Below are 17,988 nucleotides of genomic sequence, written 5' to 3'. Positions count from 1 at the left end.
GTGAAAAAAAGCCTTCATAGAGAGAAAAGGGTAAAGTGTTTATTTAGCTGTGCTACCACAACTGCTCTGTCGTTGACACCTGTCTTTATCCTTGTGTCTCAATAACTCTTTTCTTGCCTGGACAAATGGTACAAGTCCATGCAGGTGAATTTTTGAAATCCCAAACTGGATTTCTTAAGGAACTTTAAGGTGGTTTGGAGCAGAGAAGTCAAAGATAATTCACAGGCCATCACTTGTCATTCAAACCACCAGTGCCTACGTCACTCCATAACTGCATTTGTTTCCCTTTTTTATTGACTTAAGTATCCAGCATTATATTGAGAGTTCATATTGAGAGTTGATCCAGCATTTGAATCCATCTGTTTAGCTTTGTGCAATTCAGCTGGTTACCAAAGTACTTGTGATTTGGCTTATAATATAATTTCACCTCATGAAGTATTGGAATATGTCTGTTTAGGATGAGGCAAGTCAACATCACTTGCTAAGGTTAAGAGATTCAGTCCTGATAATAAAATCTTGAGTTAAGGTTAGGCACTACATTTCTATTTTTTCTCTTTAAATACCTACATTTAAAATCATGCAATGCCACAATATAGGATTTCTTTTGATATGAAGCATCTTTTGAAAATGTGAAAATTAGCATTTAGCATATGGCTAAAACCAAAAACAGCCTCAGACCTAGTCGGTGGGTTTTAAAGGTGAAAATACTGCTTCAAGCACAAATACACTTGCTTTCCACTTTCCTCTCATCTTCCCCCTGGCTCAGATTTTGAGAGGACAGCAGTGTGAAACTGACACAGCCATTATCTTGCTCTGTCTCAGCCCTCCCTCCTCTCCGCTCTCCCATCTCTCACACAACAGGGAGGGGAGTCTCGTACCCGAACAAAAGGACGGCAGCCGCTTTGTCTAAAGATTCTGCTTTAAGGTCACCGGTTTGTTGTAAAGCCATGCAAATATTAGCATGAGCCATGGATTGGTGGATTGTCCGATTAAAGCTTTTTTAAGTTGTATATTTACATTTTCCATAATGAAACCCTTTAATACTCATCCACCCACCATTCACTTTGGAGCCAAAGTTGTGACTTTGACCTCCCTGAGGTGAAGATGCCATCAGTTTTAGTTATGTGGAAGCAGAGTCCTGGGTTTCATTATTTTTATGTTCAGCTACTCGTGTATTTGCCTGTGCGGGTCATCCATGTATCTTCCTTAGACAATTGCAGCCAAGTGGAAACCTTCCTGCCAGCACTCGTGTCACCTCCCAAGGCTCCGGTGTTATAACTCAGAGGAGCTTCTGCAGAGGGCCTTGCTTTACTGCATCACCTTCATTAACCACCGTGCTGGAAGCTTCCCTGTCATCCCTGGGTCGATGACTTGCCTCTCAACTCTGGCTTAGCTTCCCCCGAGTTTATTTTTCCACTTATCTGTGGTGAGGACGGAGGGAGGCAGAGACAGAGGCAGAGGAAGGGGAGATACTCGGGGCTTTGGATGCGTTTTTTTAATCTGTTATTCTCCTGTATTGGCACGGGCGTCTCCAGTGTGGGGATTAAGAATCCAGACAGAGTGATGGAGCTCGGCGCTGACCCCGAGGGCGGCTGAGGAGTAGAGGAGGAGGAGGAGGAGAGGGGGAGAAACGAAATAAATCATCTCTGTGGAATGAAAGAGAGAAAGACTGAGACACAAAGAGGATTGTGGGTTTGTGAGTGTGTGACGGACAAAGACTGTAGAGAAGAAGCAATAGGGAGCAGAGAGAGAGAGAGTTAGCTGCTGGCAGTGGTAATGGTCTTGTTGAAGTGGGGAGCAGTCTAAATCCTGAAACATGACCTAATAAATCTGAAGGTTACCTCACAGCGCAGCTCTGTGGGAGGATCACACTTCATTTCCACACTGACAAATGCATCAGATGAATTAACAACAGTTCACAGTTTCTGGATCGAGGCCTATCAGCTCAATGCCATTTACCTCATCTCTCATTTCTTCCACTTTTCCCACGGCAGATAGATCGCTGCGTTGCTCCTGAAGGAACTGGTGTCCTGTGGTTTTTAATTGGTCTCCTATGACTCTGTATATGACCCAGAAAAAGAAATACGGAGTCTGTGCTTGTTGTTTCAGGTGCTATTTATTGTTGGAGCATGCAAACACAAGTAAAACTCCATTTCCCCTTGACCTGAAACAGACTGTAGCATCAACAAATTCTCTGGAATAAGCAGATTAGCTAAAATAAGACAGAAATCTAAACAGAAGGTCAACTCTGAGGCAAAGACAAAATTGTTATACAAATTTCAGGAGATTTTTAACTTTCAGAAGGATAGGTTTGACTCAAATCATCTAAGCTGATATGAAATATAAAACCTAAAATGATCTAACCCTTAAATCACAAGTTTTGGGTATTTTGTTTTGTTTTGTTTTTTACCTACCATCATCTCATCTGTGCACCAAATAATGTAGGTACGGTACAAATAGATAGAATGAAATGCAAAATTAAGCCCAACAAACATGATTCTTGAGCATATCTTCATCCTGCCAGTCTTGACTTAAGAGCTGATCGATGCTCTTTTCAAAACTGGTTTGTAGAGGAGATCGGATAATGGCACACGCTGTCAGATGGTCAGTAGCCAATGTTTTCTTTCTAATTTTTTAGACACTCTGAGGAATTGAACAGCTCTTTTAACTGGGAAATTCCCCAGAAACATTTTAGTGTTAATACCTAAAACACTCAGATTCACACATTTTTTGTTTCTGGCGTCACAGAGGTGATATTCATATTGTGGTCATGTCACAAGTACAGAAGCTCCACCCACCTGCTGGTCTTTTCTTTTTTTTTTTCTTTTTTTTTCTTTTTTTCAAAATCAGCCAATTATAGGAAACCTGAACTAAAGGAGGACAAGCTAATAAAAGCTTGTTTCAGAGAGTGGATGAACTGAAGCCCTCTAATTCTAGTATAATCCGAGAATAAAAACAGGAAGTGAGCAAAATATGACATCTTTAAACTGATTAAAAAGGTTAAAGATTAAAAAGCAAAAAATTAAAGTCCTTCTGGCTGCTCAAGTTTAAATTGTCTTCATGTGAACACTAGATGGTGCTATTTTTTCCATCTGACACTTTTGCTTTTATGAAACACCATCTTATTTTCAGCAGTTAGGGTACATGCCGGTTACAGTATACATGAAAGCAGGCAGATTTAAACCCTCTGACCTCTGCTTTGAGTTTAAACTGAGCAGTGAAACTCGTGTTGCTGAAGGAAGATGTTTGCATGCGTTCTGGATGTGCTTTTTATGTCTTCAGTTGCCAGTTTTAGTCGTCTAGATGCACAGCTTATGCACAGACTCTAATTATTTAATGTAAATCCAGCTTGAACAGATATGCAGGCATCATCCCAAGGGAAAATATAAGAGTTGGAAGCAAAGAGCTCCTTTAAACTTCAAATAATCTGAGTTCATCTGTATTGGGATTCTGGAGAGCCCACAGTCTCTTTACCCTTTAACATCCTCCGTGTTTTGTTTCCCTGGGTTTCCTTCCCAGGCTTTTTATTTGTCGTGATTGCTTCCTGGCTCAAGGTCATTTCTTCTTGCTCAGCCTCCTCTCCTCAACGTATCGATGCCAGGAGAGCCAAGGTTCTTGGCCCGCTAAAGGAAAATCGATATCCCTGAGCGCTCGGAGCTTGTGCTCTAATATCCTCCGAGCGGCGCCTGCCAAAATGTTTATGCTGTGTTCATGGGAGATTTTCAGAGAGACACAGAGAAGAATAAGGAGTGACGAGACCGTATCACAGTAGCTTATGATTTACACTGTTCTCATTAAAGAGGTGCAGCTCCACTCAGTCTTAGCTCAAGTTTGGTGAGGAGGATAAATGTTACTGATCTGCAGGTTACAGGAGGGTGGATGACCTCGTTCTTCTGAGTGTTTATTTAACACAGACAAAGGGAGACATGAGCTTCCTCTCCTCCACGTGCTGACCGCTGGTGAATGGTCTGCCACAGGTGTGAGACCTGACAGCTCCAAGCTCTGCCAGATGGGCAACAGAGCAAACACAGGCCGTGTTAATCTCCAGTTGTCTTTTTGCCCTTGTGGCTGGTGGATGTGACTGTCAAGGGTGTTTGCATGAGGCGTATTGACGGTTTGACCTCCTGACTCGATAAACTCCTCTGTACTTCATCCTATGGAGCAGACAAAAGCAAGGAATGATGGGGAGGGGCGAGCTTTGGTATTCTGGTGGCGCACGTCTCCATTGTGGCCCTGTCACTTCGCTTTGGGAGGAGGCCAAAGGAAAGGTGGGGGTGCCTGGGGGAGGGGGGGGGGGGGGGGGGTTGGCCTTTGCCTGGTTAACATGCAAATGAAGCATTTAATGGGCCTGAAAAGGTCATGGAGGTCGAGCTCTGTGATAATCGAGAAAGAGATTAAAGCGCCATCGAAGCAAATGTGTGGGTGTTTGTGGGTGGCTGCGCAGCGTTGCAGCTGGACTTCTTTCTTTGCTCTCCAATGTTAAATAGAAGCTATTCTGTGCCTTTCCAGCTATTTATGTTTATTTATTTTTTCTTTTTCTTTTTGTATTTGTGAACTAAACGAGATTAGCTTTGCATGATTCACGAATTACTGGAAACTTTTGGACATGTTAAATATGACAAATCACCACTGGAACATATTTTGCATAGATAGAAGCAGAATAGCTTTAAAGCCTAGACGTGGAGAGTAAGATCGTCAGATTGTTTCAGAAACTGCAGATTTTATCTATCCAAAAAAGAACAATTTAAATCAATTACAAGATGAAATCATACATTTACAATTAAATTCAGTGTAATTAATAACAAATTTTAAATGGAACGTAACAACAGTACAAATAAAAAAAACATAAAAATACAATAAAAATGTTTTGTATGAAATATTAAGCGATTAAATAATTTTTTAAAATAAAACACAAAAGAAAATTTTTTATAAAAATATGGAAAAATCAAGTGTATCAAGTGATAGTAGATAAAAATCAGTAATAATTGGACATAAATCAAACCGAACAAAAGGAACAGATGGAGACGCAAAGAGAATTAGTAACACAACGAGTGACGATGGCTTTTCTCAGGCTTGATGGTGTGGGTGTGCAGGTTGTTTGGGGACAATCAATTTTGTATGATATCTCTTTTTTTTATTGATATGCACCCTGGGGAGGTAAAGGCCATCATGGCTCGTGCTATAGATGTCTGCTTGGTGGACGATTGATTGGTCTGGCATTTGATCTTGTGGCTCACAGTGTAGGATGGGGACACAGAGCCATGAGAGCACTCATGGCCACCCTGCTCACCATTCCCCACCTCTGTGGTCCCTCTCATCCCTTTCCCATCATTTATCCCCCTAGACCTGGTTACGTCTGCTTTTAAGATGATATTTAATATATTTTTAATTCCATACTTAAAGTCTGAATGAAACATGACTTTGTGATAGAAACTAATTGCACTCAAAATGTAAAAATACAAAGGATAGCTTGTTTCCAAGCACATCGATTAATCTTTGAATTTTTTCTTTTAAGAATCCTTGTTGTAGCATCACATTAAGGTACAAAATTGTCACGAGAAGTTCAAAAAGGCTCTCTGTGAGGTACAAACCGCAAGGATGGACAGAGAGCCATGCTGACTTATCAAAAGTAAGCAAAGGGACACCCACTCAATCAAAATAAAAATAAAAAACCTTCCAGATGCTATATAAGCATTTAAATGAGCCTGCATTTGCCAGTTGTCTGATATGTGTCACTTCATAAATCACTAAACGCACCGGACTGGGGTTGAGCTAGAGCAGTACAGGCTCATTGCAGTTATTCACCTTTGATGCTCCCTCTTATAGATTTTTTAGGGCGATTTGTGGTTAATGGTTCGAAGACTTCTACCTATGAGTCTCCCCTGCTGCAGATCCCTCTGTGAAATAATAAAATGATAATGTAAGGCAGAGAGGAGCTTTTAATTTGTAAACTGGGCTCCACTTCCTTCTCCGTGTGCCAGACACAGTAAAGGAAGAACCAACCAGTTCCATCTTCTACTTTGATCAGACACTTAATGCAGCTGGATTCCCAGCATATATTTTCTTAAATGGGAGGTAATGAAAAAGCTGCAGGTATTAGCACATAAAAGACTGAAGCACGGGGGGATGTGAGGGCTGTAAGCCGGTGACTGTGAATTAATGTGTTCAGTGAACATACTATGAATCATAAAAGCAGATGGAGCAGCAGGATGGATGTTTAACATATGTGGATGAGTGCTTTCAGCAGTCTGCGCTGCCACCGTGTGGCGAGTGAAGGTATAGATGAGAGCCCCAAAATGTGCCCAACATTTCCTTCTTGAAATAAAAGTCTGCTTTACAAACCATCGGTCAAAGCTGGGTGAATATGAGAGTATTACAGGAAGGAGGAGAACTGCTCTATTGCCACCATTTCCACATGAAAGTCCATTTCCTTTCGGGAGTCTCAGAGAAGAAGAATGCTGTGGGGGGAGCGAGGCTGGAGTCGCTCTTATCACTGCCACCTCCTATAGGCAAATTTATAGAGACATTTCTCTGGCGTGCTCGGCCTAAACGTCAGATTTCTAATCCTGAGTAATCCTCAGTGAGAGGGTGAGGGAGGATGTATGAGATAGCTCGAGCTGTACCAGGAATGTTTCTGTGCATCAGCGTGAGGAAATCTGAGCGAGGATTCACGCTCATAAATCACCTTTTAATAAGCAGAGTGACGTTAGAGCAGCACGGGGATGGAGATGGAATCATCAGACTCATTTCAGCGTTGCTCATTTAAACCACATGGAAAAATGTTTCATAACATGACATTTTCATGGGAAACAGGATGATGGGCAGCTTGATGGGCCAGCTGCCAGCGTCTGTTCACAAATGTCTCAGTTACAGAAAACAGGGCTGGGATTACTCCCTCCTCCTTTTTCCTCGTGCAGGTTTTCTGAATGGGAGCTGGTATCATCAGCGGGATTTAGAGTGTAAACTGGGCTGTTACAGATCACAGCAGCATTTCAAAAGGAAACACAGATTATCATCATATGCTGTGCCATGTATGATGATAATAATTATAAAGTTTATCTGTGTAGCACTTATCAAAGCCAGTGATATAAAAAGCTGTACAAAGAGCAGATAACACACAATAAACTGAAATCATGAACCAGGAACTACATTTTAATTTTTATGACAGGTTATGAAGGACATCCTGGAGTGAAAACTGAAAAACAGTGTGAAAATTAACCACAATAAAAATAAAAACTAGGCACATTTAAATGAAGCAACATTTTGTATAAATTCACTTTAACAGAACAAAATTCAAAACTGAACTGGGTTGAACAATAAATAAATAAATAGACTAAAAGAATAAAAAATAAAAATCATTGAATGATGGTAAAATTTCTAAAATTTGTTCGTCTTTAAGCTTCTTCAATCCAAACTAAGCTAAAATAAAATAATACACACACAAACAAGAACTAGAGACTGCTTTTTATCATCTGTTTCTATCTACTTCATCAGAACAGAATAGAATTGAAGGAGAAATAAAAATAACATTTGCAGAGATCTGGGGACCTTCTATAAACTTTGACTTTCTGTTAAATCCAAATATTTTACAGTCTTAATAATTTGTTCCTGTAAACCAAGCAGTGTTGGTTTACATATGTTTAGTATGAACAAAAATGGTTTTAGTTTCATGATGTTATACTAGGGTGACCGTATTTTGATTTCCAAAAAAGAGGACACTTGGCCCAGTCATGAAGAACTTTAAAAATACTGTTTGCTTAAAGAAAAATTTACCATATTTAAACGATGCCTTTTCTGTACAGTTAATGAATGGTGAAATAAAAAAAAAAAGTCATATAGGCTTTTACAAGTCAACAAGTGCAAAAAAAATAGGAGAGTTGCTCATCCTATGTTAGACTACATAAACAAACACTGAAATTAATTTGTAATGATGGATAACAATTAGTGAATCCCTAACTAAAAATAAAATGAAATTAAAAAAAGAATCAACAAGTAAAAATATAGATTAAGCAGCCTACACAAAAAGTACAAACTTCAATGTATTACAACAAAGCGTTCTGCATGAAGTGAAACATCTCATTCTGTGAGAAATAAAACAGAATAACAGGATATTTAAAAATGGTTGTTCGATTGTTTTGTTTTGTTGTTGATTGGGACTTTAAAAAAGTATATCGGTAAAGTTTCTATCGTTGGGGAAAATCGGAATTTTAAACTTGTGTCGCGGAACTGTTGTTGAGCTGTTTCATTCGGATGCATTTGACCGGTGCACGCAACATGGAGGACGGTGTGTAAACAGAAGCGATGGACGCGGCTTAAAGGTTCATTTTCAAAGAAACTCCGCTGCTCTCTGATCGCATGAAGCCGTGAAGGTGAAGGTGGAGGTGTTCGGGTAAGTAATATAAGGAAATGAATGGAGTCACTTTGGACGCTTTTATTCCCCCTGCCCCCCATTAAATATGATCAGAAAAGCTCGCAGAGAACAAGACGAGCCGCAGAATCTGCTCGGACGTTTTCTAATTTACTGTTTTATGAAACATGAAGAGTGAGTGACTGTGTTCCACACTTAAACTACAGAAGTGGAAGTGGGGAGGTTTTTTATGCTGCTGTAGTTCAGGGGGGACTGTACCTGTGCGAAACTGTCAGGTGACCTCCGCGTGTGCATCTCCTCTCAGGGTCTGACTGATCTGAAATCAGCGGGGTAACATGCTTCCTGTCCGGCAGCTCCTGCGGCTCCGGCCTGGGGTTGCTGTCAGCTGTGCCACTGGGCAGAGGATCCATAAACTGGCCTCGGTGCAGAAGGTCACATCACTTACCCCGAAGAAGTTGCGAAGTTTGCTGTACCCCTTCAGCGAGCTGGAGGCTTACCTGCACAGGTGCGTAAAACAGGGCTGGTTCTTAGTCATCAGTAGTGGAGATTTTGTGAACGTGAGCTGGCATCATCTGCTGGAGTTGCACTGATAACTGTGAAAGATAACATCATCAAGTTTATTTGTACAGCACCCATTACAACGAGTAGCACAAAATGCTTCACAGAAACATGTAAGACACAAAAAAATTAAACATTACGACAAATAAAACAGAAATTATGCCACTGTTCTCACAACTAATTTAATTTAATTTAAAATATTTATGTATGTGTAAGTTATGGAAAAATGTACAGATGAAACTAAATCTGTGTGAAAGTTTTCATGAATCAAAATGAAAACAAAGACAATCAAGGCAGCAATACATGTGAACTCACTTTAATTAAATAAAAATACCTGAATGTAAGACAATGATAAATAATAAAGCAATAAAAAGCACTCTGAGAGTGCAAGCCTCCAAAAATCGGAGGGTAACGTGTCAGTTCTTTACTTTAATTACACAAACATAATGTAGGTGTAGGTAATAGATAATGGGTACAAGCCTGTAAATAACTGCACATGAATAACTTTATCTTATTATATAATATTACACTGCAGCATATTTCTAACTAATGAGGCACCTCATTGGTATCATTTTGACAGACTTCATTTTTAGTAAGGTTTTTATTGTAAAAGATTTGGAGGAACTATTTTTACCGTTTAAAAAATATAAATGAGTTTGCCAGTGGCTTCTGTTTCAATCTGTAGCATGTAGCTGTTGATACAGACATTTTCTAATGAAATTGAACCATATTTGTATTTTCAGGTCTGTGGACCGGACACAGTTCCAGCTTTTTGATCCCACTTTGGAGGACATGATTGAGGCAGAGAAGCTCTTCCACTCTTCACCGTCTCATAAGATCGATTACTATATCTCTGCAGAAAGGATGGAGCACGCACCCGATCTCAAACAGCCAGAGGTCAGAGGACAGCATTGCTCAAAACATTGTACATAAATCATGGACATAACTTCTGGTGTTGGGAGTGCCGTAAACATGCATTCTTTCTAATGGCCAGCAGGAGGCAACTCCTCAGCTTTTAAAAAGAAGGTCGTGAGAGAATACGCCTACTCACTGAATCTGTGACCTCATAAAACACTTTTCTGATGAGACCATGGTCTTAGTTGCTAGTGACCTCCATCTCTTATATACAGTCTATGGCCTATATCGATCTACAAAGCTGGATAATGCCAATCTGTATATGTTACCATTGCCACAGTGAGACAGACAAGCTCAAAATCCATATCTTGATACTATCATGATACACTAACTTTCACAGACGCTCAGCTGACTCTTAACTGCTAAATAGAGTCTCTGAACTGGACCTCTGGACCACATTTGTGCTCTTGGAGCGTTTTGGAGCATTTTAATTCCATAGTTCTGACCAATAATATGGGTGTTGTGCACTTCATTTCACTAACAGACCATCCAAAAAGTCTGAGCTCCAGTTTTGGTGAGTGATTTTGTTTAGATGTTACTGAGCACTAATTAGCAGGTATCTGTGGATGCAGCATTAGCTGAAAACATAGCATTTGTTCCTCTTGTTTAAATATGACGCCACAGAAACAAGATATTGAGGACTGCAGTGCTGAGATCAACGGGAGTTCACAAATCAATCAGTGATGCCAGTTTAGCTGCGTCCATCATGAATTTCTTTAGCCTGTCATTAATAGTTAATGTAAGGTGATAATTACCCAACAGTACATTGCAGGTTTGTTTAATAGGTAAATACTTGATCAAAGTGGATTACAAAGGGAAGGGTTACGCATATTTCTGTTTGCTCTTAATGATATATTTAATGATAAAAGTGGGCTTTTTCCCCCCATGCATTTGTCATGACAACATGTCTTCTTTGAAACATGTTGATGCTTTGACTATAATTTTCCATTTCTTGTCACTACAATATAATTGTTTCCTTTCTGGTTTATAATTGCCATTTTTCTACTCTTACTGGGCACTCAAAGCACTTTCACAAAGTAAGCCACATTTACTGGACAAAGCCTCTTTGCTAACAGAGTGAGGGTAGCAACATTTCTTGCTGGAAAAGGTTTGAGGTGGAAATTTTGCCTCAAAGTGACAATGAAATCAGCTCAGAAGATGAGTCGGGTTGGATTACTCTTCCTTGCAGAAAAGTGACTCAAAACCACAACTGAATGATAAAGTAAATGTTGTAGGTATGAGGAGCACAAACAACCATTTAAAAAAGGATTCTTGTGTAAAATATGATCACTTTACTCAGTTATTTCAGTGGTCACTTGAGGTTTAACGCAAAACACTTGTGCAGAATAATTTCCCTGACTCTGGGTCAGGTAGAATGGCTGTAAAGAAAGAGAATGTGGACTTTAAGTAGCTTATTCGTCCCTCCTCAACCCTAAATGGATGAAAAATGTAACCTAATGTCTCTTCATCCTCATGAATAATGAAGCAGAACTGAACATGGCTAATAAATCATCAGATTTATAACCTCATGGAGAAGAACGTTAAGCTCTGGCAGCGAGTGTTAACAGGACAGAGAAGTTCCGTTACCACTCGGCCTTCTCCAGAAGGCGAAGCGTTCAAAGCTCGATGACAGTGTCCACCTGGCAGGTGTGCCACATGGCTAAATGGCGCTAAAGGTGATATGGTGGCAACTGGAGCAGGAAAAAGATTCGCAGAACTGTAAATTACAGCACACAAATCTGCAGCTGACTTCCTGTTGGTGTTTTCCAGGTGTGTTTTATCGGCAGGAGCAACGTGGGCAAGTCGTCTCTCATCAAAGCTCTGTTTTCTCTCACCCCTGAGGTGGAAGTCCGAGTCTCTAAAACTCCAGTGAGTAACTCGTCACTCCAGCTCCACACACTGTTTCCCTTTAAAGTGGTGAACAAACACAAACCTCAGTTATTTATTTTATAAAAGCTGTGTTTACATTCACACCTGATTGTTGCTGATTTTCTGTTGTTCTTTGGCCGCTCTGGCTGTGAAAATGACTTAAAATGATCTGCTCTATACTATTAGATGGCTTTTTTTTTTAAATACTCTTAAAATTATGACCTTTTTTGGAAGTGGAAACTTCAAATTACACTTTGCATATTCAGTTTCTTTCTTACGGCGAGGGAGGAGATGTAAGAATTTCTGACCAACTCACTTAAACACAGACGAGGGTTAGCTTGTAGAAAAAAATTTTCTAAAAATAACATTTTTTTATACCTGCATCTAAGAAATGGAGCAAATTCTGGGAACTACTTCAGGTGGTACACATGAGTATGCCTCACTCAGTTTAACGCCTATTTAAGCTGCAAATTTCCCATCATTCCCTCTGCCATGACATAACGGGAGGTGATGAGTTTGGACCTTGGACAGGAAACTCTAATCTTCCTCTATTATAAATCAGTCATCTCAAACATTAGTTATCTTACTGAAAATGTATTAAAAAGATACTGATGTACTTTCAGTACCCTGCTATCATCAAAAATACTTCTCAGTTTGACAAAACTGAGCATAAAAGTTAAAAACATAAATTTTGCACTATAGAAAGTGTTGGTAATATGATGTGCACATTTTAATTGAATTTGTGTTGGTGTGGGGACCATTCAGTGTGTGTTCTGTAAATGTGTTACATGTAGAAAATAATAAAAGTCACTGTTTTACAAAGAGATTGGCTCAGAAGATGCACATTTGCCACAGGGATAAAAATAAGATAGAAACTGGCAGATAGAAACTTCACAATAAAAAGGCCCTGAGGTCATTTCCACCCTCATGGTCATCATCATTTTTTTTTGTGGAGTTTGCATGCTCTCCCTGTGTTTGTGTTGGTTCTTTCCAGGTATTCCCGCTTCCTCCCACAGTCCAAAGACATGCAGTTAGTGAGCATTGGTTAATTGGTAACTCTAAACTTCCCATAGGTGTGAATGTTAGTGTAAAGGGTTGTCTGTCTCTATGTGTTAAGCCCTGCAACAGACTGGCGATCTGTTTAGGGTGTATATAAAACTGGGCATACACTGTGTGATTATTATTATTATTTTTTTTTTTTTTGTCGTCAGTTGCGTTGTTTTGATCGTGATAATTTTGTGAAGCCACATCAAAAATCCTCAGATGAGTTTTCCAAAGTTCTACAAGTTCGCTTGTACCCAGATCACACACTGCACTGACATGCTACTCCATCTTTTCACTTCCATTTCTGTGTTTGCGTTATGAGGGTTGCAAACAATCGGCAAGAATCAGGATTTTTTCTGGTTATTTAAAACTTATCTGAAAATCAAAGTAAGAGTGGAAAAAATAACTAGACAAAAAATATCAATGGTTTTAATTTTACACATAATCAGCCTGATTATAGAGACTATGATGTCTACATGTTTGCATGTTTTCCCCATCTGGAACTTCTTACATGCTGCTCCTCCTTGTGATAAATAAAAAGACTGAAACTAATAAAAACTAAACATTGTAATTTAATGTTACAAAGTTGAAACACACTCACTGATGCTGCAATGACTGAGTTCATCAATATCTGGACATCATAAGCTTTGCCTGTGTCTTACCTTCAGGGTCACACAAAGAAGATGAACTTCTTCAGAGTGGGCAAAGCCTTCACCATCGTGGACATGCCAGGGTATGGACACAAGGCACCCAGAGATTTTGTGGATATGGTAGAGCCTTACCTCTACACACGGAAAAAGTAAGTGATGAAGAGCTGATGAAAGACTTGTTTGTGTTGTTTATTCATGATGTCTATGATGGAGCAATACTGAGGATTGCCTCTGACAGTTAGCCAAAGAAATCATGCTATGAAACTATCCTGAGGGGTTGAGGTAAGTAAGGAAAAGTTGTTTATTGCAGTGAAAAACCAGTTTGGCTAATGCTATCTGCTAATATAAGCCTGTTTAGTTTGCCTTGTAGTGATTGGTCATTGCTGTTGTGATGTTTTTGGCAACAAAGACATGTTCACAAAAATCAGCGCTTTTCTTTCCAAGCTCTTTAGAGTACTATGACCTGGATGACTGAGAACTTTCACAGACAATATATACAAAACTTAAAAGGTGGTTGACAACCAACATTTTAAAAAGGAAAATGTTTAACATTAGTAGTCTTAAGCTTTTAAATGCAGTCTCTTATATTAATTTGATCCTTCCCGCTTATTTAGGAGTTCCTAATAAGTATAAACTAACACTGAAACTAATAAAAACTAAATGGATGTTCACCAGGTCTCAGGTGACACATCTAGGTTTGCGGTGAGCTTAAATGTCACTCAGCGTTTGTGCTCCTGTCTTTCTGATGGTGAGCGACCGTGTCTTCCTGGTGCGAACCTGGTGTTCACTAAAAAACCTTGTGTAACATGTCTTCTTTCAGCCTCGTGAGGACCTTCCTGTTGGTCGATGGCAGCGTCGGTCTGCAGAAGGCTGATCTGATTGCCTTGGAGATGTGTGAGGAGACCCGATGTCCGTATGTGGTAGGACTCTGGCTTAATTTCAGTTTTGTAATCATCAGGATGATTTGGTGCGAAAAAAGTTTTTAAGATCTTGCGGTTTGTAGAACACGTGAAGCCTGGTTAGTTGATTGAAAGTAACTAAATTTAATCAGCTTTCCATCCATCTTCATCCGAGGCCGGGTCGCAGGGGCAGCAGACTAAGCCGGCACACAATGCACCCGACCCCTATGGCGCCTCCTGCGGGAGGATGGGCCCATGTCTCCTCTTCGGGCTGTGCCCGGCCGGGCCCCTTAATCAGCTTTCATGTGGAATATTTTGTGGAATAAATGGTAAATGGTAAATAGCCTGTATTTGTATAGTGCTTTACTAGTCCCTAAGGACCCCAAAGCACTTTACACATCCAGTCATCCACCCATACACACACACACACTCACACACTGGTGATGGCAAGATACATTGTAGCCACAGCCAACCTGGGGCGCACTGACAGAGGCGAGGCTGCCGGACACTGGCGCCACCGGGCCCTCTGACCACCACCAGTAGGCAACGGGTGAAGTGTCTCGCCCAAGGACACAACGACCGAGACTGTCCAAGCCAGGGCTCGAACCGGCAACCTTCCAATTACAAGGCGAACTCCCAACTCTTGAGCCACGATCAAGAGGGGTCTTTGGGTTTGCGCTCTTTGGTGGAGTTGTTGAGCACTAACCAATCAATCAGCTTTATTCGCCACATGCAGGTTGCCCTGCAGTGGAATGGACCCACCCCCGACCTTACACACACAACACAGACATCACATGGGGATACAGGTCGGAGATCGGTAACATTACAGAAAACCACTGAAATGTACACTACAATGGGAAAGTACAAGAGGAAAAAAAGAGACCTCTACTCATGCTGGACTCCTATGGGAGGACAGCATGAGAACAGGAAACAAAAAAACTCCTCTGCACAGAAATCACATTGGTTGAGCAAACACAGCAGCCATCCTGCCACTGCGCCACCACTCCAGCGTGGGTCCAGACCCGCCGTGTTCTCCAGGAGGAAACAAGCATCGAAGTGCCTCCCCCTCCGCCTTACATGTGGCTCATTCTTCTTCTCAGTCCTTCATCATTATGTCCACACTGAATTAATGCTGAACGTTCCCACTCAGCTATTTAAAAACTGGCCGTTAAAATGAAGCAGCCCCGCTCGCTGCGCACTCTGCGGTCAATTATTCATGCTCTGAGCTGATTAAACACTGCAACACATTAAGGCTGTGACAGCACAGTCGAAGACAGTTTCAAACTTAAAACTGATATTTCTGTGAAGTTGAAAAAGAAATGGGGAGTGTACACACTTTAAATATGATTACATGGAAGTAGTGGTTGCAAATGATCGGATTCTTTTAATGATTTACAAGGCAAAGGACAGACTTGTCAGTGAAGTTTATTGAGTGTCACATGGTAGTAGGTGGCAGGAGGTCTACGTTCTCTTGCCGATAGATTTTCTGTACAGCTTTTACAGTCAAGGCTGCACCCATTTTAGACTCACCGGGTTCCTCGTTCATTTCTTTGAACTGCAGGAGAACAACAACAAAGTGAATCCTTTAAAATGCTGATCAGGGAGTGCAGTGTTTTTAAGAGACCACCAGGTGTCAGAGCTAGTCTGCTTTGTTAGTTCAGGATGATAGAAGCAAGCATAAAGTGAAACATATCCTTGCTAAGGGAGGGTCCATGTAAGGTACCAGTATTTATATAGTGCTTTTCCAGTCTTACTGGGCACTCAATACAGTTTAGAATAAAAAACTATTCTAACCGTGCTTTCGTGCCATTCCAAGCACTGTAATTTGCCACTTTAAAAGTGCCGGTTAACCTAACGTGCATGCATTTGGCCTGTGTGAGGGTGTCTACATCCAAAGAAAAAAACCACAGGGACATTGGTCAGACTTCACTCCGAGACCACAAGCTGGATTTTAACCCAGGATCCTCTGGTTGAGAGGTGACAGTGCTAACACTTCTGCACTAGCTTAAAAGTTATCAGTGGATCAGGATCATCTGATTCATAACTTATTTATAACCTTGATCACAAAGAAAAGTTTGAAGCCTAATCTTAAAAGAAGAGAAATTAGAGACTGTTTCTGTGTCCTGAATCCAAACTGGGAGCTGGTTCCACAGCAGAGGGCCTTGTCTCCCATTTTAGTTTTAGAAACGATGTAAGTCAAGTAGGCCGACAGACTGAGATAAGTGGAATAATATGGCACAATTAAGTATTTAGAATATGATGGAGCCGGATTCTTCACAACTCTTAGCCCCGTTAGTATTCTTCTTGCAGTTTTGGATTTACTGAAGGCTTTTTGGGGGAGCCACGGGGACATCCTGTCTGTGCGCTTTTCTGAGAGTTGTACTTTATTATTCAGATGGTGGTGACAAAGATCGACAAATGTGGGAGTGGCACTCTGCTGACAAATTTGCTGAACCTTCAGGATGTGGTAAAGACAGAGACGACGAGCTGCTTCCCTCAACCGTTTCTTATTAGGTAACTGTCTCACTTCCTCTCACAGACCAAGACTCACACAGTGGGTTTCTTAGTGATGAAAAAATATAAACAGAGCCCTCAATGAGTCTTCTTCCTTTGAAGCTTGAGTGATACTTCCTGGATTTCTATTGTTATATTAAACCTGACTCTGACACATATGTTTTCATTAATTATTGTTTTTGTTCAAACTCAGTGCCTGAAAGCTGATAGTTTTACAGTATAACAATACTTCACAGCATAATAAAATGTCTATATTTCTCCCTTTTTGTGTTCTTTGTGAAACAGCTCAATCCAGTTTGGGGGGATTTACCTGCTGAGATGCTTCATCGCTCATGTAACAGGCAGCATCAGGTTAAAGGAGACGTCACAGAGCTGAAAAGAGGCCGACTCGGTCTCGCTGAGAGGGGCAAACGGGCTTCTCTGCTACATTTCTTTAAAAACAACAACAACAACAACAACAACAACAACAACAAAACCTGATATCCAAAAAACTGCTTCAGAGGCTTTTATTTTCTAATAAAATGTGAAAGACTCTCTGGTTTGCTTATCTTCTTACTTTCTAGTTTGACAGACTGTCAAGTCCAGTTTCAGACACTTTACTGCTCTGAATTTGTGTTTTGTGTCTTTAGATTGGAACTATCAATATTAGGTTGAAAGAAATCTCAGTGCAAGTGAGGAAAGCCACTGTTAGGCTTAATGAAAATAAACATATAGAGATGATGACAATTATTGCCATGGTTATGAAAACCAACTTCACATCATCTAACCAAGTCAGGAACACTATTTAGGAGGTAGTAGGATCACTGTCAAGTTTCCTTCATGATTGCTGTAAACTCTGTTTATTTCTAATGTACAAACCACTGGTTACGCTCAATAATGGGAAGGAGAATTTACTGAAAATTTACTGAGGATATCGCTAGTACTTATGTAATTATTAGGGCTGAAAAATGCTAAAAACAATAATTAAAAAACAAATTTGCACCCACACCTACTGAGGGTCTGCGTCTCAGAAAATGATCATAGTATAAGGGTAATATTCTGCATACAGCTTCATTAAATATACTGAAGCTGTATGCAGAATATCAGAATTCTCAGGGTCAGATTGGAGGCGATTATTTTTTGATGAAATTATTTTTTTTTTTACATTTATTCTTACATCATGCTGCCAGAT

At 40.3% G+C, this 17,988-nt stretch overlaps 1 protein-coding gene across 1 annotated transcript; it reads left to right on the top strand.

The window, feature by feature from the left end:
- The first annotated feature begins 8,250 nt into the window (after positions 1 to 8,250).
- gtpbp8 (GTP binding protein 8) lies at positions 8,251 to 17,353 on the top strand. The gene is made up of 8 exons (XM_085249580.1): positions 8,251 to 8,389; positions 8,673 to 8,873; positions 9,670 to 9,823; positions 11,612 to 11,710; positions 13,423 to 13,553; positions 14,225 to 14,324; positions 16,699 to 16,817; positions 17,103 to 17,353. The coding sequence occupies exons 2-8, from the start codon at positions 8,704 to 8,706 to the stop codon at positions 17,191 to 17,193; spliced, it is 864 nt and encodes a 287-aa protein (XP_085105706.1). The 5' UTR covers positions 8,251 to 8,389; positions 8,673 to 8,703; the 3' UTR covers positions 17,194 to 17,353.
- The last annotated feature ends 635 nt before the right edge of the window (positions 17,354 to 17,988 follow it).

The sequence above is a fragment of the Mchenga conophoros genome, linkage group LG16 (genome assembly GCF_057382185.1).
Source record: "Mchenga conophoros isolate Kocher_MC1m ecotype Shallow Benthic linkage group LG16, M_conophoros_male_GT1.1, whole genome shotgun sequence".
NCBI lineage: Eukaryota > Metazoa > Chordata > Actinopteri > Cichliformes > Cichlidae > Mchenga > Mchenga conophoros.
Note: the sequence above shows the minus strand (reverse complement) of the source record. Positions and strands in the feature narration are given on the sequence as shown.

What these genes read in the sequence shown, in the direction of transcription:
- gtpbp8 (XM_085249580.1), top strand. Translation starts at nt 8,704, where the DNA reads ATGCTTCCTGTCCGGCAGCTCCTGCGGCTCCGGCCTGGGGTTGCTGTC. An exon ending in CTGGAGGCTTACCTGCACAG is followed by an intron (nt 8,874 to 9,669) that starts GTGCGTAAAACA and finishes TTGTATTTTCAG; the next exon opens with GTCTGTGGACCGGACACAGT. An exon ending in CCGATCTCAAACAGCCAGAG is followed by an intron (nt 9,824 to 11,611) that starts GTCAGAGGACAG and finishes GGTGTTTTCCAG; the next exon opens with GTGTGTTTTATCGGCAGGAG.